General features: G+C 40.4%; 1 protein-coding gene across 1 annotated transcript in view; it reads left to right on the top strand.

The window, feature by feature from the left end:
- LOC126236856 (intraflagellar transport protein 140 homolog) overlaps positions 1 to 25,002 on the top strand; it is a 267,376-nt gene that overhangs the window by 174,011 nt on the left and 68,363 nt on the right. The window contains exons 18-20 of the mRNA XM_049946468.1: positions 5,812 to 5,972; positions 16,196 to 16,340; positions 16,459 to 16,653. Of these exons, the coding sequence (XP_049802425.1) occupies positions 5,812 to 5,972; positions 16,196 to 16,340; positions 16,459 to 16,653 (501 nt within the window). The remainder of the gene's footprint in view (positions 1 to 5,811; positions 5,973 to 16,195; positions 16,341 to 16,458; positions 16,654 to 25,002) is intronic.

Here is a 25,002-nt window from a genome sequence, read left to right as displayed (position 1 = left end):
AAAAAAGAACAAGACTATATCAGTAACTTTATGATATTTTTTGAATTCTCCTGGAAGATTGTGCCATAACAAACAAACAACTCAAGGTAACAGTGACAGACTATATTTTTTATGTCCATGTTTGTGGGACCCGACAAAACACACATTAAAAATGTGAAGTTATTCAATTTATTTGCTGAATAATCTATGTGTATCATCAGTTTACATTATTCTCAAAATGTAGGTGTAAAAGCTTTACATGGTTTGCCTCTGTGATCTTTTGATCAGAGCAGTTTATTTTTGTCCCTCTCTTTTAATGATTTATTCCCAAATCGCAGCATCTAGGATTACTGACATGCAGATTTAGTCCATTTGGATGGAAATAGGAGTCAAGCTTTCCTAAAGCATTTTTAGTAATTTTTGTAACATTTTCAGGAATCTCATTTTCAAAGAAAAGTGATGTATCACCTGCAACTGAGACTGAATGAACATCAACAGTAAGTGGTGGGCCATTTACATAGAATAGAACAGACAGAGACAGGAAACTTTCATTAAAATTATTCTGGAACAATGTGTCTCTCCTCTCAGATATTAGTTTTGTAGGGCAGAGAATTGAAAGAAGAGTAAATAAAGAAAACAGACAACAGTTTATAGAAAAGTAGCTGGGAAAAAAATGTTAAAATCAAAATGTGAAAAAGTACAATGCAACAAATTCTCTGTATAATGCAAATTCTCTGCAATTTTGTCATCCTTTCACCCTTGTCTTTGGATCTCAGTTCCTTTCTCTTCTGTGTTCTCCAAACTCTTCTCCTCTCGTGATCTTTTCTTCTTTATGCTCCAAACTCCTCATGACCCTCTCTTCTTCATATGTTTTCTCCCATGGCACCATCTGACACACTAACACATCTACAGTCTTTCTTCATGCCACTCTAAAGTTGTCATTCAACGTGCTGCATCGTACAGTTCATAGCACTGAAAAAGTATATGACCTTATAGAATAATTAGCAGACACTACGGCTTGACAGCGGTAGCACTAAGTATCTACAGCCAGATGACGCGTTCGGTGTAGCAGTAATAAATCTCATGAATCAGTCTCTATATTAGTGAAAATTATATCAAAATCCCTGCAGTAGTTCCTGAGGTTAGCCATCATATACAGGCACACAAACACAACGGGGGACCTTAATTTATAATATGTACAGAAGAAGAAGATATGTATAGATTCTGGTGATAATAATTTTGTGGCCAATTGACCTGGTGCAAGTCTTTCAATTGGATGCTACTTTGGCAATTCGTGTGACTCTAACCTCCCTCAGTTATCTTACTGGGTAAAGTGTATCTACAGTTTAATGTGGAATCTGAATCACATATTGTTTCTGCTGAATCACCACATCATTGACACATGAATGTTAGTTAAGAAGGAAGACCAAAAAATCTGGGATTCAGCCTCTTGACCTTTCAGTTTTCAGGCATATGTTTTATTGCTAAATCATCAGACCTGACCTAGATGCTAGTCAAGCTCCTTTGCTCTTTGGAGTTGCAGCAGCTGTTTGCTTTAGCTTTTTCGTCCACGACCTCTGTAGTTGACCAGCTCATAGCTCCTATCATTGCTATGAGATGTCAGTCCAAATGAAGATTAAGTATGGAAGAGATGACAATACATATAAACACATCAAAAAAAGTTTTGCATCACCTCAGTTCCGAGAGTTCCAGAACCTGCACAGAAAATTGGAACAGAGATCAACATAAACATCATTTCCGCCCTCTTTATTGCTCATGAAAACCACACATTGCATGTTGTACCACCATACAGCCAGACCTTCAGAGGTGGTGGTCCAGATTTCTGTACACACCGGCACTGCTAATACCCAGTAGCAAGTTCTCTTGTATTGATGCATGCCAGTTATTTGTCATGGCTTACTATCCACAAGTTCATCAAGGCACTGTTTGTCCACATTGTCTTCTACTCAACAGAGAATTGGCGTAGATTCATCTGAGTGGTCGGTGAGTCGCATCGTCCATAAACAGCCCTTTTCAATCTATCCCAAGCATGTTCGATAAGGCTCATGTCTGGAGAACATGCTGGCCACTCTAATTAAGTGATGTCGTTATTCTGAAGGAAGTTATTCATGAGATGTGCACGACGGGGGTGTGAATTGTCATCCATGAAGACAAATGCCTCACCAATATGCTGCCGATTTGGTTGCACTATCGGTCAGAGGATGGCATTCACATATCATACAGCCGTTACGGTGCCTTCCACGACCACCAGCAGTGTACGTCAGCCCCACATAATGCCACCCCAAAGCAGCAGGGAACCTCCACCTTGCTGCACTCACCAAACAGTGTGTCTAAGGTGTTCAGCCCGACCGGCTTACCTCGAAACACGTCTCTGACAGTTGTCTGGTTGAAGGCATATGTGACACTCTTTGGTGAAGAGAACATGACGCCAGTCCTGAGCGGTCCATTCGGCGTATTGTTGGGCCCATCTGTACCACGGTACATGGTGTCCTGGTTTCATAGACTGACCTCGCCATGGACGTCAGGACTGAAGTTGCACATCTTGCAGCCTATTGTGCACAGTTTGAGTCATAACACGATGTCCTGTGGCTGTACGAAAAGCATTATTCAACATGGTGGCATTTCTGTTAGGGTTCCTCCGAGCCATAATCCATAGGTAGCAGACATCCACTGCTGTAGTAGCCCTTGGGCAGCCTGAACAAGGCATATCATCGACGGTTCCTGTCTCTCTGTATCTCCTCCATGTCCAAACAACTTCGCTTTGGTTCACTCCGAGACGCCTGGACACTTCCCTTGTTGAGAGACCTTCCTGGCACAAAGTAACAATGTGGACACAATCGAACTGCGGTATTGACTGTCTAGGCATGGTTGAACTACAGACAACATGAGCCGCATACCTCCTTCCTGGTGGAATGATGGGAACTGATCAGCTGTTGCACCCCCTCCGTCTAATAGGTGCTGCTCATGCATGGTTGTTTGCATCTTTGGGTGGGTTTAGTGGCATCGCTGAACAATCAAAGGGACCGTGTCAGTGATATAATATCCACAGTCAGCGTCTATCTTCAGGAGTTCTGTGGAACTGGAGTGATGCAAAACTTTTTTTGATGTGTGTGTTACACACCCATCATTACTCACAAGGGAACCTCCCCATCGCACCCCCCTCATATTTAGTTATAAGTTGGCTCAGTGGCTAGGCCTTGAAAAATTGAACACAGATGAATCGAGAAAACAGGAATAAGTTGTGTGGAACTATGAAAAAAATAAGCAAAACATACAAACCGAGTAGTCCATGCGAACATAGAAAACAACAAAGACAAACGTGAGCTCAGGAGCGCCGTGGTCCTGTGGTTAGCGTGAGCATCTGCGGAACAAGAGGTACTTGGTTCAAGTCTTCCCTCAAGTGAAAATTTTAATTTTTTATTTTCAGACAATTATTATCTGTCCGTCCGATGCGATCACTATTTGGGAGTGATTATCATATCCACAAGAAAACCTAAATTGGGCAAGGTAGAAAAATCTTTTTACCCATTCGCGAAGTGTACAAGTTAGGTGGGTCGACAACATATTCCTGTCATATGACGCACATTCCGTCACCAGTGTCGTATAGAATATATCAGACGTGTTTTCCTGCGGAGGAATCGGTTGACCTATGACCTTGCAATTAAATGTTTTCGGTTCCCATTGGAGAGGCACGTGCTTTCGTCTACTAATCGCACGGTTTTGCGGTGCGGTCGCAAAACACAGACACTAAACTTATTACAGTGAACACAGACGTCATTGAACGAATGGACACATCATAACTTTGCGAAAATAAATTAAACTTTTCACTCGAGGGAAGACTTGAACCAAGGACCTCTCGCTCCGCAGTTGCTCACGCTAACCACGGGACCACAACACTCCTCAGCTAACGGTATCCTTGATGTTGCCTATCGTGCGCATGGACTACTCAGTTTGTATATTTTGCTTATTTTTTTCATAGTTCCACACAAATTCTTCCTGTTTTCTCGATTGATCTGTGTTCAGTTTTTCAAGGCCTATCCACTGTGCCAACTTATAACTAAATCTGAGGGGGGTGCGATGGGAAGGTTCCCTTGTCAGCAGTAATAAATTATATACACATCCTCCCTCATGAACCAGTCTTTCTGTTAGTGAAAACTATATCAAAACACCAAAAGAATTTCCTGATATTAGGCTGCACATACAGACAGAAACTGCAGCAGTGGACTTTAATTTATAATACATGTAAATTTTCCTGAAAAATTGCAAAAATAAATAAATAAAAAATTTGGAGTTTACTGTGTTGGGTCGTTGTAAAAAGTGGACGCTGCTGAAAGGACTTTGGAGTGCCCAATATCTGCACATTATTTACAATTAAATGAAGCATTCCTGATTAAAAAGTTCTTTGCTGAAAAAAAGAAAAGAGGAAATCAACTGGAAAGTCGTCAGTGCTGATTATATTAGGTTGGTGGATAAGTTCATAGTGTTTCTGTTTTGCATGTTAGTATTCCAGTTACCATGGGTTTATTTATCAATTTTCATTCTGTATTTCTAGTTCACTGTTGATATTTGCATTCACATATTGTCATTTTGTCACTTGGAGATAATGAGAGGAGCTGTGAATGCTAGAAAATAAAGCACTAAGTGGAGAAATCAGAACATTTCCAACATATTCTTCCATTTGAATTCAATAGAAAGGTGACAGCAGTGGAGACATCTAGAAACATTTATGCCATGTATGGAGATAATGCCAGTGGGCAGAGCACAGCAAGAAAATGGTTTTTCATTTCAAGGATGATCATTTTGACATTAATGACTCTCCGTGTTCAGGAAGTCTTTTGGGATTTTATGAAGATCATTTAAAGATATTAATCCACAATGATCCACATCATTGTACACAAGAACAGGCAAATACGATAACTGTGATCATTCCACCATCATGTGACATTGTTATGCCACGGGAAAAGTTCAAAAATTGGCTGTATGGGTACTGCATCCTCTAAGCCAAAAACACAACAATCAGCAAGTGGCCATATTTTCATGTCTGCTTACTCGTCATCAATTGGTTCATGAACAACAGTGACCATTCCTATACTGTATCGTTACTGGTGACAAGAAATGGTGTCTCTATGCTAACATAAGGATAATAAATTAATGATTGAACCCAAACAAAGCAACAACTTCCCATACAAAGACCTGTGCACATCCACAAAAGATAACTTATGTATCTGGTGGAACATTGACAGTATGGGGTGCTAGAAATTGCTTCCCCAAAGTGTAACCATTACTGCTGACAGATACTGCCAAAAACAGAGATATCTTTCAGATGCAATCCAAGAACAATGGTCAGGAAGACTACATGAAGTAATGCTCCTCCATGATAATGCCCGCCAGCATTCAACTAGACTGACAAAAAACACTATACAGGAGTTGGTCTGGTAAGTCATTCCACACCCTCCTTATTCAGCTGATGGTGCACCCTCAGATTTTCTCCTTTTCTGTTCTCTATCAAACAACCTTCAAGGCTCTTCCTTTCTGGATGAAAATGTGTTCTGATCATGGTTCGATGAATTCTCTCGAAACCAGGAGATTTTTACAGTCACAGAATTGCAAAGCCAGACTGTTGTAAATAGTGGAGGAGAATATATTATTGATGACTAAAGTTCCTGTTATGTGTATTTGAGGTGTTTATTAAACTTATGGAAAAGTGCTATGAGCTTGCGCACCATTCCAATAATTACAACCTGAAGTCAGTAAAAACTTTGAAAGCATAAATTATTCACATCCTCTGAATTACACAATTCTGTCACATAGGAACAAGGCCTGGATGATCAGCTCTGGAACCTTTCATTACTAGCAGGACCTCGAGACCAACTTGACGTAGCCCGATACTTTGAGAAGAGCTTTCCAGACCGGGCAGTTCGTCTTTATCATCGTGCTGGGATGATACATCAGGCTGTTAACCTTGCATTCAGGTGATCTTTTTCTCAACAGTGTATGCATTTGTGTGTTCTTTATATTTGGTTTGTATTGTATTGGTTTTGCTTGTGTTCTATCACAAGACTGTTTATTTCAGTGATAGTTTGTAAGTTTGATCCTAGGATTGCCTCAAGACTGCCGAAAACTGTTCGGTTCTTTATATATGTCATTCCAGTCAATAAGCCACAAACAGGTCATTGGGTTCAAATTTTGCATTTGGCATGCATCTTGATGTGTTAATCCAACCTATGTTTCAAATGTCCTACTATGAAAAAGAGAAAAAGTTTGAAAACCTTGCTAACAATCATTTCTAGATTAGATGTGTCTACACATACAGTAGCATGTATGTACTAGCATTTTTTTCACCCTTGGGACTCTCCATCAGCGTATCATCTCATTCTACTCTAAAACTAATGATAAGTGATCAGTTCTGCCAACTGTTTTATAAATAGTGTTCATATTAGTGTTATTAAGGAAAAAAAATCTTGAAGCACAACTTCATTTCCTAGGCTTTAGCTTATTGCTGGTGGAGGGCCTTTATTAGATTCCAAAGTTATCGAGTCCCAGGGATACTAGAATGAATTTAAACAAATAAATATGCAAACATAGCATTAGAACATTTAGATAGAAGCTTAAAAAATTTATTTAATCAATAATGCAGTGAAGTATGAAAAAATGTCTATTTTTAATAACATGGAAAAATCTTTGTTTTTAATAAGAGAACATAAAAAATCATGGTTGATAATTAAATATTGGAAAATTTGCCTTTTTTGCTTTTCTGAAGTAAATGTACTGTCTGTCTGAGGGCAGCAGTTGACTAATATTGGCTATATGCTGTGGCTCTCATTGCAACTCTGGGTTCCATCACTAAAAATGTTTCCTGCTGTCACATACGTGACAACCTTTTCCATACATTCAGGTCATTTTTAAGTCTACAGTGTGGTACAGTGCCACAATCAAAAAAATGTGAAATCTCCTTTTCAGCAAACATCCATTGTTCACAGTTTATTTCTGGTCTGCCTCCAGAAAAAAGACATCTGTTCTGCTCAAGGTCTGGATCACAAGAGAGAGAGAGAGAGAGAGAGAGAGAGAGAGAGCACCAATTGCATTCTGCACTGCAGAGTCCTCCAGATTCCACACACATGACCCGTATCCCATGCACATTGTTGGCTAAAACTGATGGCATGGTTTCTCTAGCAATTTCAGCAGAGGACTGAGGACATCTCTTGTCAGAAACTTTAACTGGATGGAACTGCTTCATGTCTGAAAGGCAGGCAACTTGTGTCATGTAGGCACAGTCAAAGTTGTTGTGGGAGACAACTTGTAAAGATTTGTCTGGGCCTTTGAAGTATTTTTTTTTAACCAATTCCCTAAAATATTCCTTGACTGGCTACCATCCTGTACGCTACCCAGGTAGCACAAGCCCTTAGAGTTGCCTACTATCTGTCCCTGCTTCAACATTATGTTTATTACTAATCTCATTTCTGCTACTCTTCAATACTTTCATCTTTCTTTAGTTTACTGTCCATCTCTTACACTCAATATCTTTAATTATTGTTGGATATATTTCTGTCTTCTCCTAAATATTCTGTGCATGGAATAATGTTTATTCCATTCAACAGGTCACGTAATTCTTATTCACTCCCAGAAAGGACATCTGTATATCCAACAATGATTCTGTTTCCTTGTCCAGCCCAATTATTGATGTGGAGGAAAGGTCACAGATACTCGGGCGTCATACCACAGCTGCAGGTTGCTCCCAAGGAGGGCATTGTCATGGACATGTCTCGTGAGAGCATCCACTGATGTGACAGTCTGAGGGCGAGATAATTGATCCTAAACTTTATTTTCTGTTATTTTGTGTATTGTTCTTGTCACAATGTGGATGCATGAGCAGTTAAGCTGGTTGCATGGTAATTCTCATACACATCTATCTTTACTATTGTTGTGATTATGTAGACTGTACACTAACATCAATAATGATTTGGTTGTTGCTTCCCCCATGATTTTAGTAATTTTAAAGGAAGTTTATCTATGGCTTCTGCCATGTTTGATACCAAACCTTCCAAAGCTCTGTCGAACTCGTACTCTAATACCGGATCACCTGAACTGACACAATTTAATTTTGTATAAACCCAAAAAGACTATTCCTCCTCCTCATAGAGGCCCGCTGTGTACTCTTTCCTCTCTCTCTCCTGTGTTTAACACTCGAATTTCTTTTGCACTCTTACTGTTGATGCTTCTGCTTTTATTTTCTCCTAAAACTATTTTGTCTTGTTTTCTGTATGATAAATGTGTCAATGTGATGACCATTTTCTTCTTTATTTCCTTAGATGTTAGCTGCAGCCATTTCACTTTAAGTTTCTATGTACTTCATAGGATATCATATGTTAGAAAGGTGATCATTAATAAATCTGTACTGCTTTATGTCCAGAAGTTCCATCCCCCCCTCCCACTCACTCTCTCTCTCTCTAGGAAATTTGTTATATTCAAGCTTACGATACACTCAAGAAACTTATACTAACCCAACACTGTGGATACTGGTGTATAATTTTGCTCATCTGTACTGTTGCCCTTCTTATACATGAGAGTCACATGTGTGGTCCAGAATGGACTAACAACAATATGAAAAGGACACATTGCTACTTACCACATAGAGTAGCCCTTGAATCGCAGATAGACACAATAGACAAAACTTGAGCAGTTTAAGGTTGTTTTAACAACATGCACTTATACAAGCTTTCTGGATCTATATGATTCACTACTAAATGCTCTGATGATGGCTATACTGTAGCTGAAATCTGGCTAGATCGGCAATAAAATAAGATTGATACACAGCTGACTGCTATGTTCATCCCTGATTGGAGTCATTTCACAGTTGATGAGCACAATGGTTCCTAATGGAATCCAACCTGATTTTTCATAGTGTTTGCATATCATATATCTGAAAAGGGTTGTGGGAAACAGTGTGGTATTTACCTTGATGGATGTGGAAAATGTACTAAAATCCACATCCAGACTGGCTGGCACACTGGTCCGTTAGTTAATGTGTGAAGCAGATTTGATCTGAAAGTGCGTGCATTAATGCACTCTGTTATCCAGGTGAGTTACCTCTTTGTCTGTCATATTTCAACTAAATGATTTTGTAAATAGAAAGGTAACAACTGCTCATCTGGGTTTATTGACTTTAGTAACCTTCATGGTTATAACAGTGTCATGGCTGCTAGTCTGTATCACTTTACTGACACTGTCAATAAGGCTACATCTGTTTGTAGCCACATGCTCCAAAATATTATCAGTGGCATAAGGACTGTAATACTGTTTGCTGGAGACAGTTTTCAGAAATACTACTCAATACTGCCTGTCCATTCCACTAGTAATGAATGTGTAGTTGTCCTAATCCATATTCAGAATGTTAAGGTCTCCTCCTACTGCTAATGGGTGATCATGGATTACTTTCTTTGAATGATTCTGCAGCTGTTTATCTCCCTCTAGCATACTTACTTTTAGTGTTAGATTCCATTATTGCATTGCTTATTGTTCTTTCTCATCACTTACTATTTTTGTAAAATACATCATGTTAGTTGTTTAAGGAAAATAATAAGCTTTCTCAGGAATTTTATGGTGAAATTGAATGATTCTGCAACCATGATCCATTTTTGAAAAGTTTTTTTTATCTTTCTTATTAGATGGATCATGTTGGTTGTTTGCAGAAATGACGAGTTTCCCATGAGTATTTTTGTTAAACAATGTACAATAAAGAATTGTGTGTAGTATTTATCTATACTATCCTTTAAAGAACAGAGAAATGAAAGTTAGGCACAACATCTAATACTGGTTGGTCAGACAGTCTGAAAAAGCTTGTAAGGGTTTTGCAGGGGTAGTTACGATGAGAAATAATTGTTAAGAAAAAAATTGATACACTGTGTAGTTTCCAAGTCAATCAGGCCACTGAAAATGCAAATTCATGCTGTCCGCCGGAGACGGTGTTGTGAAACATGTTCTTCATTTGGTTTCATAAAACCAAATAAAAGAGCAATACAAAAAATGGACATTGGACAGTGGTAAGGATCGAACCCAAGCCGAAGGCTGAGCAGTCCCTTGCATATCTACAAGAACAGTTGATGCCAACTGTATCTGGCCATTTGAATATGCACATGCAGCAGCCTGATAGGCCAACTTCAATGTTAATTAACTCATAAATATCACAATGTATCAAACTTTTTTCTTAACAGTTATTTCTCAGCACAACCTACACTGCAACACCGGTACAAGCTTTTTCACTACCGTGTATACGTAATGTAAATTATAGATTTATTTTCTTCTTTGGCATAATGCCAGTGAACTGTGTAGTTAAACAAAGTAATGAATCAAAAGAAAATTAAGCAGCCAGGAAAACACAGAAACTGAAAAAAAAAACACTTAAATTAGCATAAAGTAAAATAAAATGATGGAAATTCCAGGTAGAAATATCAACAATCTAGGAAAAGACAGAGTGCTACTTACTGTAAAGAAGACACATTAATTTGCAGACAGGCACACTTAAAAGACACTTACATAGAGTTTTCAGCCACAGCCTTCATCAGTAAAGAGAGAGAGACACCATTGACACACACAAGCAAGCACACCTCACACACATACGAATGCCATCTCCAGCATTTCTGGCTGGATTGCCTTCTTGCTTATGTGTGAGAATGGTGTGTCTCTCTCTTTACTGATGAAGGTTGTAGCCGACAGCTCTATGTACATATCTTTTAAGTGTGCCCACCTGCAACTTAATGTGTCTGTAAAGTAAAATTATTTTTTTATGTCTTATTATTGTGACCATCTGCAGGACACTGATTTGCACAGCAGGATTTTGCACTGCAATAAATATACGTGTTGTGGAATGAAAACATCCAGTTTCAATGTCCAATTCCAATTGTTCTAAGGAGCCTTGAACTGCACAGTGAACCAGTGTATACAAGGACCACAATAATCTTCAAAAAGTGTTCCAAAGCAGGCTATGCCTTTAAAGAATTGTTTAATTGTTTTTCCATGTAAATACTTTTGAAGTAAAGGAGAGCATTCGCCAAAATACTGCCATTTTGAATTTTCAATAGGCACATGCGAAAGAAAAAAACTTGCTAGTTTTCAGAGTATTTCATTTTTAGCTAGAGTGAAACACACACACACACACACACACACACACACACATTCACATTCACATTCACTCACAAGGGTGCGGGTTCATCTAGCTGACACCATGTAGGGGCACAGGCACATATGTATATTTGTGTATGCTTGTACTCTAGCTCGAAAAAGTATTACTCTGAAAGCTAGCAAGTTTTCTTTCTTTTTGTGTGTGCCTGGGCAACACAGTGCTTCTGCTTTTCAGTGAATGGTCTCCTTTATTCCGGTAGTATTTAATTGTTTTTTCCATAGTTGACTTGAATTAGTCTTCCAGCTTTGAAAAGACACAGAAAAGACAGTTTTCTAGTTTTCATGAAGCTGATACTTGACACAAGTGTTACAACATTCCCAGTTATGAAAGTGTCATTCTTTCTCAGTGAGTTGAGCTGATATTAAGTTTGTGGGTTTCCAACTAGGTAAGCTTATTGAACACCTTTAAAGTACCTGAGTGTCATTTGGCCTCCACTTCACATCCCTTTGAAATGTCTCTCATCTGGGCATGCTCACAGAATATTGTTGTCAGAAATGGGTCCTATGATGAGCTCAGCTGAAAGTCTCTGCCTCTGTTTAGGGAGTCTTTACAGCTGCTAATTCGATGGTCTCCTTCATAATGCCGTTACAGAATTCAGAGGCCATGAACAGCAGTGTACTCCATTCAAAATTAAACATTTTGTCCAAGGTGGTAGTACGGGGCATGCTGCTTCAGTACAGCTGTATTGGTTTAATTTGCCTCAAAGATGAGTGATAAGGAGGTTGCCAGTTGCAGTCAAAGTTGTCAGTTTTCTCGGCTCTTGTACAAAGTTAAGCAAAAGATGAAATAATGGAAAAAAGCTATGTAACTTAATATTTGCTATGAAGTTACATCTTAGTGTTAAGCAAAATTCAATTATCTGCCTCACTCCCTTGCTCTTGAGGCCTTAGCACATCAGATGTTCTTAGCAGTTCATGGTATTTATTGAATTTTATATACTCCTCACACCCTAACAACTTCCAACAGTAATTAAAAGTGCACTGAACTAGATGAGTTAGTTTCCTACTTTGCATTAACTTGGAGGGTAACTGGTTGTGGTAACTTGAATACTACAGGAGAGTGTAGTTACCATAGAGTCTTGTATTGATTGCACTCTGGTGCTTCCTGATGATTTCACTAATTAGTGACAGGCTAGGGTGAATATGTTGTGTCTGCTTCTCTAATACATATTAAGAGCTTTAATTAGCACAAAATAAAACATCTGGATGTTTATTACTCATTTTAAACTTCCATAATGCAGTCTGTTGTGAGTATTACACAACACATACGTAACTTCACACAAATAATTTATCAACTCTTCATCATGAAGACCTGTGCAGGACCGAGACCCTTAAATTTTTCAAGCATTTTTGGAAGATGACTTTTAACAGTTGTTAAGTAATGTATAAAAAGCATATTTGAACCATCAGCTGCTTTTATTGTAAACCCAAATATCAACTGGTTTCAGTCTTTGACCATCTTCACGGATACTATAGGGGTAAAATGGTTTAAGCCGCCACATTACATTATTCATTACTTTAATTAAGTGTAATGCATGCCATGAATATAAATATACACATAACTTTTAGAAGCAAACATACGAATACTAAATGTGCACAGACAGGACTGAAGAGAAGATCGGGACTCCTGATCTTCTCCTCAGTACTGCTCTATGTACATTTAGTATTTGTATGTTTGCTTCTAAAAGTTATGTGCTTATATTAATATTCTTGGCAGGCATTACACATTATTTAAGTAATGACTAATGTGTTGTGGTGACTTAAACCATTTTAACCTCATAGTATCCTTGAAGATGGTCCAAGATTGAAACTGGTTGGTATTTGGGTTTAAAAAAACAGCAGCTGATGGTTCAAATGTCCATTTTATACCTTAAATTATTGTTCCATCAACAGCACTGAGTACAGTGTGGCACTCTTGTTGTATTTTTAAAACAGATATCTGTTTTCTCAGAAGATTCATTTTCATTTGTATGGTGACTCTTTATTCAGAATAAATTATATCTTCAAAGATGACACTTTGAGTTGCAGACAGGCACAATGAAAGGACTGAAACACATTAAGCTTTCAGCCAAAGCCTTCTTCAAAAAAGAAACCACACACACACAGTCACAAAAGAAGGCATACCTCATGGATGCATAACCGTCGTCGCTGGCAGCTCGACCAAGAAAGTATCTGTCACAATGAATGAAGGCATCAGTTTGTAGTGGAGCATGGGAGGACGAGAGATAGTAGGATAGGAGTGGGGAGAGAGAAGAGTGCTGTCTGGCAAAGCATGCTGGGACTAGATGGAGACATGACAAAGACTGTGGGATGCAGCTTCAGGAGACTGTAGGGGAGGGAGGTGGTGGGGGGAGGAGATTGAAAAAGGAGAGGAGCAGAGAAGGAGAAAAACAGGTGGGAGCATTGGCAGAGGGCAGCACACAATGAGGGTGAGGGGACTTGGATAGGGAGGTGATACAACAGAGGGAATGGAAACTGTTGGCTGGAGGGACAGTAGGCTACCGTAGGTTAAGGCTGGGATAATTATGGGAGGGAGAATGTGTTGCAAAGATAACTCCCATCTGTGCAGTTCAGAAAAGCTGGTGATGGAAGGAAGGGTAGTCAAGCAACCAATGAAATCAAGTGTGTTATGTTCAGCTGCATGTTGTGCCACAGGGTGGTCTACTTTACTTTTGGCCACAGTTTGGTGGTGGCCGTTCATCCTAGTGGACAGCTGATTGGTAGTCATACCAACATAAAAAGCTGTGCAAATCTTTGCAGCAGAGCTGTTATATAATGTGGCTGCTTTCACTGCTGGCTTGGTCCCTGATGGGGTAGGATAAGCCTGTGGCAGGACTGGAATAGGAAGTGCTGGGTGGGTGGATTGGACAAGTCTTCTTCCCTGTGTGGCAAGTGACTGGGAGTGGCATATGGATGGACTAGGACGTTGTCGAGATTGGATGGGTGGCAGAACACCACTTTAAGGGTGGAGGGGGTGGGGAGAGATCTTGGTTAGGAGGTCCCTCATTTCAGGGCATGATGATACGTATTCAAAGCCCTGACAAAGGATATGGTTCAGTTGTTACAGTCCGGGGTGGTATTGGGTGACGAAGGGGCACTCCTTTGTGGCTGGTTCTTGGGGTTGGTGAAAGGATTGGGGATGTGTGGGAAAAGGAACAGGAGATCTGTTGCACACTAGGTATGGGTGATAGTGCCTGTCGTGAAGGCCTGGTGAGACCTTTAGCATACTGGGCAAGAGGGTAGTTATCATTGCAGATGCCCCTTCCCCAGGTGGCCAGGCTGTATGAAAGGGATTTTTTTCCATATGGAAGGGATGGCAGCTGCAGGTACTGTTGGTGGTTGGTGGGTTTAATGTGGACAGAGGTGTGGACGGAGCTATCAGAGAGGAGGAGGTCAACATGCAGGAAGGTGGCATGCTGACTTGAGGAAGACCAGAAGCAGATAGGAGAGAAGGTGTTGAGGTTGTGAAGGAATGAGGATAGGGTGTCTCAGCCACGAGTCCAGATCGTGAAGATGTCATCAATGAACCTGAGCCAGACCAGGGTTTGGAGTTTTGGGCAAGTAGAAAGATTTTCTCTAGATGGCCCGTAAACAGGTTAGTGTAGGAGAGTGCCATGCGGGCAGCAGTGAAAGCAGCTGTGTCATACACCAGCTTTGCTGCAATCATTTGCACAGCTTTTTATATTGGTATGACTGCCGACCAGCTGTCCACCAGAATCAGTGGCCACCACTAAACTGTGACTGAGAACACAGTAGACCACCATATGGCACAACATGCAGCTGAACAGAATTTTCTTGATTTTAAGGGCTGCTTCACAAGATGGGTCATCCAACAACAGCTTTTCTGAACTGTGCAGATGGGAATTGTCTTTAAAACACATTCTCCACTCCCCATGTCCTGTGAATACATAGAAAGATAGATCCCTTATCATTTAGCTACAAAATAGCAGGTCAGCAACTGGAAGCAGTTAATTCCATAAATTATCTGGGAGTACGCATTAGGAGTGATTTAAAATGGAATGATCATATAAAGTTGATCGTCGGTAAAGCAGATGCCAGACTGAGATTCATTGGAAGAATCCTAAGGAAGTGCAATCCGAAAACAAAGGAAGTAGGTTACAGTACGCTTGTTCGCCCACTGCTTGAATACTGCTCAGCAGTATGGGATCCATACCAGATAGGGTTGATAGAAGAGATAGAGAAGATCCAACGGAGAGCAGCACGCTTCGTTACAGGATCATTTAGTGATCACGAAAGCGTTACGGAGATGATAGATAAACTCCAGTGGAAGACTCTGCAGGAGAGATGCTCAGTAGCTCGGTACGGGCTTTTGTTAAAGTTTCGAGAACATTCCTTCACTGAAGAGTCAAGCAGTATATTGCTCCCTCCTACATATATCTCGTGAAGAGACCATGAGGATAAAATCAGAGAGATTAGAGCCCACACAGATGCATACCGACAATCCTTCTTTCCACGAACAATACGAGACTGGAATAGAAGGGAGAACCGATAGAGGTACCCAGGGTACCCTCCGCCACGCACCGTCAGGTGGCTTGCGGAGTATGGATGTAGATGTAGATGTAGAAAATTATCCGAGCCGCAACATACAGTAACCTACTGTCCCCACATCCTGTATGGTGAGTAGCAATCTATCCTTTTCCTAATACTGTTGATAGACCAACCTGGAGTTTCTGTTGTTTAAATTAGTTCTCCAATTTTCAAAAAGTGACATTGTTATTAATGTTTGTCTTTTTTTGTTTCTTCCTTTCCTGTCGAGAAAGAAGCTTGTGGCTGCAAACTGTCTCTTTCCAAGTAATGTGATGTTGTCTATCTATTTCAATCTTCCTCAGTACAGTGTGGTAATTTTAAATATTTGCTCAATTTTATACCCATAATCTCATTACTAAAGTAGTAGCAGGGGTGGTGTAGTTCACGTATGTAAATCTGTGTTGTCACCTTTCATGTTCCAGGATTGTTTCACACATTTATAAATCTCATTTCATCTCCTGTCTTTCAGAACACAGCAGTACAATGCTTTGCAGTATATTGCTATTGATCTGGATGCTAAATCTGATCCTGAATTGGTACAAAAATGTGCTCAGTTCTTTTTTGAAAATAAGCAATATGAAAAAGCTGTTGACCTCTTGGCGGTGACAAAGCAGGTAATAATTATGTAGTTAAAAAGTAAGAGTAAAGAACAGGAATATAACATAATACAGTACTTTCAGTTTAGAGAATTGCTGCCAGTTAACAATGTAATAAACTGCTCTTTTTATGTAGCATGTAGAAGCGTTGGAGCTGTGCCTGGAACATAATGTTCCTGTGACAGAGGAACTTGCAGAGAAACTGACCTTGGCAAAAGGGGAAACTGATGAAGCAACAAGAGTGCATGTTCTAGAGAAGGTGGCAGAGTGTGCTATTGTACAAGCAAATTATCATCTTGCTGCTAAAAAGTTTCTGCAAGCTGGAAGCACTGTGAGTTTTTAATTAGGTGTACTATTGTCCACACTAACAATAAGAGAGGGAAAATAAAATGACTTTGATATTCATGTTCAGTACTTAATAGTCCTTGCTAATATTTACAGTTTTATTCAAAATAGCAAAATCTGAGTTTTCAAATTTACTCTGCTTGAACCTAGTTTGTTAAAAAGCCATAAGATCTCGTTTGTAACTGAATAGTTGCGTGTAATGAAATTTCCCTTAGAAGGTTCTATTTTAATTTACTTCTCATAACACATTTGTTTTTCATTTCTTGAATCATTTATTTGTACACTATGGTTCTTTTCAGTATCAAAATAATAAACTGTAAAAGAAAAAGTGAGGTGCTTCCTAGCTATGTGAAAGTATAGCTCCTTCCTCAGTGAGGAGAGAAGGAAGGGTTGAGGAAGGTTAAAAGAAAGGGAAGGTCACTCAGACCCAAGGATGAGAGGACCCCACATGTGATGAGGATGGGGCAGACTGCTGTGACAGCAGTCACAGTGTGCCATATTGCATGCCAGATAAATGTCAGTTTCTCCAAGGTGGCTACGAACTACAAAGGACAGTCTTCATAAAAGTCTCCACATTTATTCAAGGCACGATGTATAAAGTATGAGTCCTAAGAAGAGTTGTCGGATAAAATGCACAAATTCAGTAAAGTTCATTTAAAAGTGAAGTCCAAACTGGTTAAGTTATGTGTTCCTGATTTAAAGTCCAAACCATGTTATCTGGCATGTTGGGCATTGTCCAGTCTGTGAATATTTTAAACCAGAGTAAAAATATGAAAGGTTGTTCGAAATTATTCGATGATCATTGCTAGCCAATTCAGAGATAACTGCGTGTAGAACTTGGAGATAACTGATGATCACTTCACTTCACTAGAATTATGATTCAACTAGCTATTCTGGAGCCATATGGCTTGCTGAATACCAGCTGAGCTGAAGGTTACTTGTCCCACTCTATTTTCATAAACAGGACAGGTGTCAGGAAATAATGCAGCGATGTTGACTCCGCCTGTCCAAGTAGCGCTTCCTGCAATCATGACCATAAATATGTTTTTGTTACTGTCAGGTTGGCAACCCATTAGACAAGCTGCATGACGGAAGGACCTAAGCCCTAAGATACATTAGTAGATACTACAGGTGGTCCCTCTCATAGTGGTGCCTGCTGAGTGACTTGCCCTTCCTTTTAAGCTTCCCCAATCTACTCCTGCCTCCTTCCCAAGTTCCAAAAACTAGAAAGTGTCACTTTTCGTTCGTTTCATGTCTGTCTAGTAGCAGCATTACCAGGAGACTCCAAAAAATAAGTTACACGTTATAATGGCAGGCAAGTAATTCTTTCTTTCTCTCTCTCTCTCTCTCTCTCTCTCTCTCTCTCTCTCAGGATGAAAACAGACAGAGATATTCGGTTTTTTTTTTTTTTTTTTTTTTTTTTTTTTTTTTTATAAGTTTGCACTCATGAATGTGTGACAGAGATGGCAGGCAGCATTGTACAGCACATACAACTACAAGGCAACATCAAGAGTAAAGACTTAAAATGGTGAAGTTTTCATTATAAGAACAATGTACAATCAGTCATTTTTCTACATTTGCATGGTTTGAAACCAATTGAAATTCATCGCCATTTGAGTGAGACGGTGTTATGGGCATATCTAATGTCTATTCATGGATGCAACAGTTCAAAGAAGGCAGAACACTGTGGGACAACAAACCAAGACAGTCTCAGCCTCGCTCAAGACTCTGCCTACAAGGTCGAGCGAGTGGAGAAAGGTGTGTGAAGGATTTCTGAATGACTGTGAAACACATCACATCCAAAATTAGCATTTCTATGGGATCTGTGCACACAATCCTGCATGAAGGCCTGAAAATGTGAAAAGTGTGTTCCATGAATTCTGACAGATAACCACAAGGCTGCATGCATGTTGCCAGGCAATGTTACACACAATTACATAAATGAGACTTTCTTTTCATCACTGTGACAATGGATGAGACAAATCCTGAAACAAAGTGCCAGTCAACTCAGTGGAAGTGAACACACTCAGCACCATCAAAAAAATTTTGAGAAAGCACCAGTGTTAAAAAAATGATGGCTATGTTCTTACTCATTGCATTCCAATGGGCAGTACAGTGACAGGTGCATCCTTCCAAGGTGTTTTGAAGGACATGCTCCTTCCAGCAATGTGTGAAAAATGGCTGGAAAAGGCTGCACGTGTGTTCTTTCACAAAGAAAGTGCATCAGCACATCGGGTGAACATGATGTTGCAGTTTTTTGTGATAACAGCTTTGAAATGATTTCTCATGTTCCATACTCACCTACCCTGACTCCTAGCAACTTTGGGCTGCTTCCAGTGATGAAAGACACTCTCCATAATTGCACATTGACTAGCTGGGCCACTATTGCATCAGTGATTTTTCAGTGGTCAAACCAGACTCCTAAAGAAGTGTTCCCAGTGGCCATGGAATCATGGGACAATGTTGTGAAAAATGTATATGGCTGCTGGGAGATTACATTGACACAAGCTTAACAGTTTTCATGTGGTTATAGTCTGCGCAGTGTTTATGGCTTCTGGACTAGCGATGTGCATTAGACAGTATACAGCTAGCCAATCAGCACTTTGTGTTTCTGTGCTACATACAGTGTAAACTTACATTATATTTGAGCATTCTATCACGTTTTATGTACTCAAAACTATGATTGATGGATTTCTGTGGTATTCCATGTATTTGGTGAGTTTTCTCATAGTGGTTGAAATACAGGGCTATTACAAATGATTGAAGCGATTTCATAAATTCACTGTAGCTCCATTCATTGACATATGGTCACGACACACTACAGATATGTAGAAAAACTCATAAAGTTTTGTTCGGCTGAAGCCGCACATCAGGTTTCTACCGCCAGAGCACTCGAGAGCGCAGTGAGACAAAATGGCGACAGGAGCCGAGAAAGCGTATGTCGTTCTTGAAATGCACTCACATCAGTCAGTCATAACAGTGCAACGACACTTCAGGACGAAGTTCAACAAAGATCCACCAACTGCTAACTCCATTCGGCGATGGTATGTGCAGTTTAAAGCTTCTGGATGCCTCTGTAAGGGGAAATCAACGGGTCGGCCTGCAGTGAGCGAAGAAACGGTTGAACGCGTGCGGGCAAGTTTCACGCGTAGCCCGCGGAAGTCGACGAATAAAGCAAGCAGGGAGCTAAACGTACCACAGCCGACGGTTTGGAAAATCTTACGGAAAAGGCTAAAGCAGAAGCCTTACCATTTACAATTGCTACAAGCCCTGACACCCGATGACAAAGTCAAACGCTTTGAATTTTCGGCGCGGTTGCAACAGCTCATGTAAGAGGATGCGTTCAGTGCTAAACTTGTTTTCAGTGATGAGGCAACATTTTTTCTTAATAGTGAAGTGAACAGACACAATGTGCAAATCTGGGCGGTAGAGAATCCTCACGCATTTGTGCAGCAAATTCGCAATTCACCAAAAGTTAACGTATTTTGTGCAATCTCACGGTATAAAGTTTACGGCCCCTTTTTCTTCTGCAAAAAAAACGTTACAGGACATGTGTATCTGGACATGCTGGAAAATTGGCTCATGCCACAACTAGAGACCAGCAGCGCCAACTTCATCTTTCAACAGGATTGTGCTCCACCGCACTTCCATCGTGATGTTCATCATTTCTTAAACAGGAGATTAGAAAACCGATGGATCGGTCGTGGCGGAGATCATGATCAGCAATTCATGTCATGGCCTCCACACTCTCCCGACTTAACCCCATGCGATTTCTTTCTGTGGGGTTATGTGAAAGATTCAGTGTTTAAACCTCTTCTACCAAGAAACGTGCCAGAACTGCGAGCTCGCATCAACGATGCTTTCGAACTCATTGATGGGGACATGCTGCGCCGAGTGTGGGAGGAACTTGATTATCGGCTTGATGTCTGCCGAATCACTAAAGGGGCACATATCGAACATTTGTGAATGCCTAAAAAAACTTTTTGAGTTTCTGTATGTGTGTGCAAAGCATTGTGAAAATATCTCAAATAATAAAGTTATTGTAGAGCTGTGAAATCGCTTCAATCATTTGTAATAACCCTGTACTTGGAAGGCACAAAGTGTTTCACAAACAGACAAGGGACCTTATTTTTAAAGTGTACTCATTCTTCAGATGTGAGGCATATTCAGGCAAGCTGGTCTGCGATGTTGCCAAAGTGCAGGAACATAACATATTTGTTGTCTGTGCGCGTTCAGCTGAGTTGACTATACAGCATACCTTGTGAGCTGCCACTGACTTTAGTTTGTGAGGGAAAAAAATTGGAGATGTTATAACTTGAATGCCCTTCGTTATAACTTAAATGCACTTCATAGTCACCATGTCTCTCTACACAACTGTCAGAACATTCTACCAATCACTCAGTTCCCTGACAATAGAAATCTGCTCCTCAATCGTAGAGCCATTTCAGAACAGTTATGTGAATTTTCTCATTACTGGAATGTTTCTTTCCCCTCAGGTGTACTTTCAAAAGATGGCAATCACAAGGTGCAAGATCTGGACTTCTCAATCAGTATCACTCACATTTGTGCAGCCTTGGTCAGATTTTTGGCACCATTTCGCTACAGCTTGATGCGACATTGCATTTTGTCCATATGCTGCCAGTATTTCATGGTGACTCTATGTGCAATACTACCCCACATATTTTAACTTTGGAACAAATATCCAACTGCTGCTGTGATCTACTTCTACATTTACATGGATACTCCGCTAATCACATTCAAGTGCCCGGCAGAGGCTTCATTGAACCACCTTCACAATAATTATCTGTTATTCCAACCTCCAACAGCACATGGTAAAAACGAACACCTACATCTATCTGCATGAGCTCTGATTTCCCTTATTTTATTATGATGATCATTTCTCCCTATGTTGGTGACTGAATTTTCGTGAGAAGATTCTGCCACAAAGAAAAACACCTTTCTTTCAATGTCAACCCCAATTCCTTTGTCATGTCAGTGACACTCTCTCCAGTACTTCACGATAATACAAAATTTGCTGCTCTTCTTTGAACTTTCTTGATGTACTCCATTAATCCTATCTGGTAAGGATCTAAGACCGCACAGCGGTACTCCAACAGGAAGTGGACAAGTGTAGTGCAGGCAATCTCTGTAGTAGATTGTTATATTTTCTAAGTGTTCTGCCAATAAAATGCAGTCTTTGGTTTGCCTTCCTCACAACGGTTTCTGTGTGTTCTTTCTAATTTAAGTTGTTTGTAATTGGAATTCCTAGGTATTTAGTTGAATTTACAGCCTTTAGGTTTGACTGATTTATCATGTAACTGAATTTTAATGGATTCCTTTTAGAATTCATGTGGATGACCTCACACTTGTCATTATTTAGGGTCAGTTGTCAATCTTTACACCATACAGATATCTTTTGTGAATTATTTTGCAATTTGTTTTGATCTTCTGATGACTTTACTAGATGATAAACGATAGCATCATCTACAAACAACCTGAGATGGTTGCTCAGATTGTCTCCTAAACCATTAGTGTTTCACTCGATGACTTTCTACATCTACATTTATACTCCGCAAGCCACCCAACGGTGTGTGGCGGAGGGCACTTTACGTGCCACTGTCATTACCTCCCTTTCCTGTTCCAGTTGCGTATGGTTCGCGGGAAGAACGACTGTCTGAAAGCCTCCGTGCGCGCTCGAATCTCTCTAATTTTACATTCGTGATCTCCTTGGGAGGTATAAGTAGGGGGAAGCAATATATTCGATACCTCATCCAGAAACGTACCCTCTCGAAACCTGGCGAGCAAGCTACACTGCGATGCAGAGCACCTCTCTTGCAGAGTCTGCCACTTGAGTTTGCTAAACATCTCCGTAATGCTATCACGGTTACCAAATAACCCTGTGACGAAACGCGCCGCTCTTCTTTGGATCTTCTCTATCTCCTCTGTCAACCCGATCCGGTACGGATCCCACACTGTTGACCAATACTCAAGTATAGGTCGAACGAGTGTTTTGTAAGCCACCTCCTTTGTTGATGGACTACATTTTCTAAGGACTCACCCAATGAATCTCAACCTGGCACCCGCCTTACCAACAATTAACTTTATATGATCATTCCACTTCAAATCGTTCCGCACGCATACTCCCAGATATTTTACAGAAGTAACTGCTACCAGTGTTTGTTCTGCTATCATATGATCATACAATAAAGGATCCTTCTTTCTATGTATTCGCAATACATTACATTTGTCTATGTTAAGGGTCAGTTGCCACTCCCTGCACCAAGTGCCTATCCGCTGCAGATCTTCCTACATTTCGCTACAATTTTCTAATGCTGCAACTTCTCTGTATACTACAGCATCATCCGCGAAAAGCCGCATGGAACTTCCAACACTATCTACTAGGTTATTTATATATATTGTGAAAAGCAGTGGTCCCATAACACTCCCCTGTGGCACGCCAGAGGTTACTTTAACGTCTGTAGACGTCTCTCCATTGATAACAACATGCTGTGTTCTGTTTGCTAAAAACTCTTCAATCCAGCCACACAGCTGGTCTGATATTCCGTAGGCTCTTACTTTGTTTATCAGGCGACAGTGCGGAACTGTATCGAATGCCTTCCGGAAGTCAAGGAAAATAGCATCTACCTGGGAGCCTGTATCTAATATTTTCTGAGTCTCACACGATCGCTGTTTCCGGAATCCATGTTGATTCCTACAGAGTAGATTCTGGGTTTCCAAAAACGACATGATACTCAAGCAAAAAGCATGTTCTAAAATTCTACAACAGATCGACGTCAGAAATATAGGTCTATAGTTTTGCGCATCTGCTCGACGACCCTTCTTGAAGACTGGGACTACCTGTGCTCTTTTCCAATCATTTGGAACCTTCCGTTCCTCTAGAGACTTGCGGTACACGGCTGTCAGAAGGGGGGCAAGTTGTTTCGCGTACTCTGTGTAGAAATGAATTGGTATCCCGTCAGGTCCAGTGGACTTTCCTCTGTTGAGTGATTCCAGTTGCTTTTCTATTCCTTGGACACTTATTTCGATGTCAGCCATTTTTTCGTTTGTGCGAGGATTTAGAGAAGGAACTGCAGTGCGGTCTTCCTCTGTGAAACAGCTTTGGAAAAAGGTGTTTAGTATTTCAGCTTTACGCGTGTCATCCTCTGTTTCAATGCCATCATCATCCCAGAGTGTCTGGATATGCTGTTTCGAGCCACTTACTGATTTAACGTAAGACCAGAACTTCCTAGGATTTTCTGTTAAGTCGGTACATAGAATTTTACTTTCGAATTCACTGAACGCTTCACCCATAGCCCTCCTTACGCTAACTTTGACATCGTTTAGGTTCTGTTTGTCTGAGAGGTTTTCGCTGCGTTTAAACTTGGAGTGAAGCTCTCTTTGCTTTCGCAGTAGCTTCCTAACTTTGTTGTTGAACCACGGTGGGTTTTTCCCATCCCTCACAGTTTTACTCGGCACGTACCTGTCTAAAACGCATTTTACAATTGCCTTAAACTTTTTCCATAAACACTCAACATTGTCAGTGTCGGAACAGAAATTTTCGTTTTGATCTGTTAGGTAGTCTGAAATCTGCCTTCTATTACTCTTGCTAAACAGATAAACCTTCCTCCCTTTTTTTATATTCCTATTAACTTCCATATTCAGGGATGCTGCAACGGCCTTATGATCACTGATTCCCTGTTCTGCACTTACAGAGTCGAAAAGTTCGGGTCTGTTATCACTAGGTCCAAGATGTTATCTCCACGAGTCGGTTCTATGTTTAATTGCTTGAGGTAATTTTCGGATGGTGCACTCAGTATAATGTCACTTGATGCTCTGTCCCTACCACCCGTCTTAAACATCTGAGTGTCCCAGTCTATATCTGGTAAATTGAAATCTCCACCTAAGACTATAATATGCTGAGAAAATTTATGTGCAATGTATTCCAAATTTTCTCTCAGTTGTTCTGCAACTAATGCTGCTGAGTCGGGAGTTCGGTAAAAGGAGCCAATTATTAACCTAGCTCGGTTGTTGAGTGTAACCTCCACCCATAATATTTCACAGGAACTATCCACTTCTACTACACTACAGGATAAACTACTACTAGCAGCGACAAACACGCCACCACCAGTTGCATGCAATCTATCCTTTCTAAACACCGTCTGTGCCTTTGTAAAAATTTCGGCAGAATTTATCTCTGGCTTCAGCCAGCTTTCTGTACCTATAACGATTTCAGCTTCGGTGCTTTCTATCAGCGCTTGAAGTTCCAGTACTTTACCAATGCAGCTTCGACAGTTTACAATTACAATACCGATTGCTGCTTGGTCCCCGCATGTCC

This window comes from Schistocerca nitens, chromosome 2 (genome assembly GCF_023898315.1).
Source record: "Schistocerca nitens isolate TAMUIC-IGC-003100 chromosome 2, iqSchNite1.1, whole genome shotgun sequence".
NCBI lineage: Eukaryota > Metazoa > Arthropoda > Insecta > Orthoptera > Acrididae > Schistocerca > Schistocerca nitens.
The sequence above is the reverse complement of the archived record's forward strand: the minus strand, read 5'-3'. Positions and strand labels throughout refer to the sequence as shown.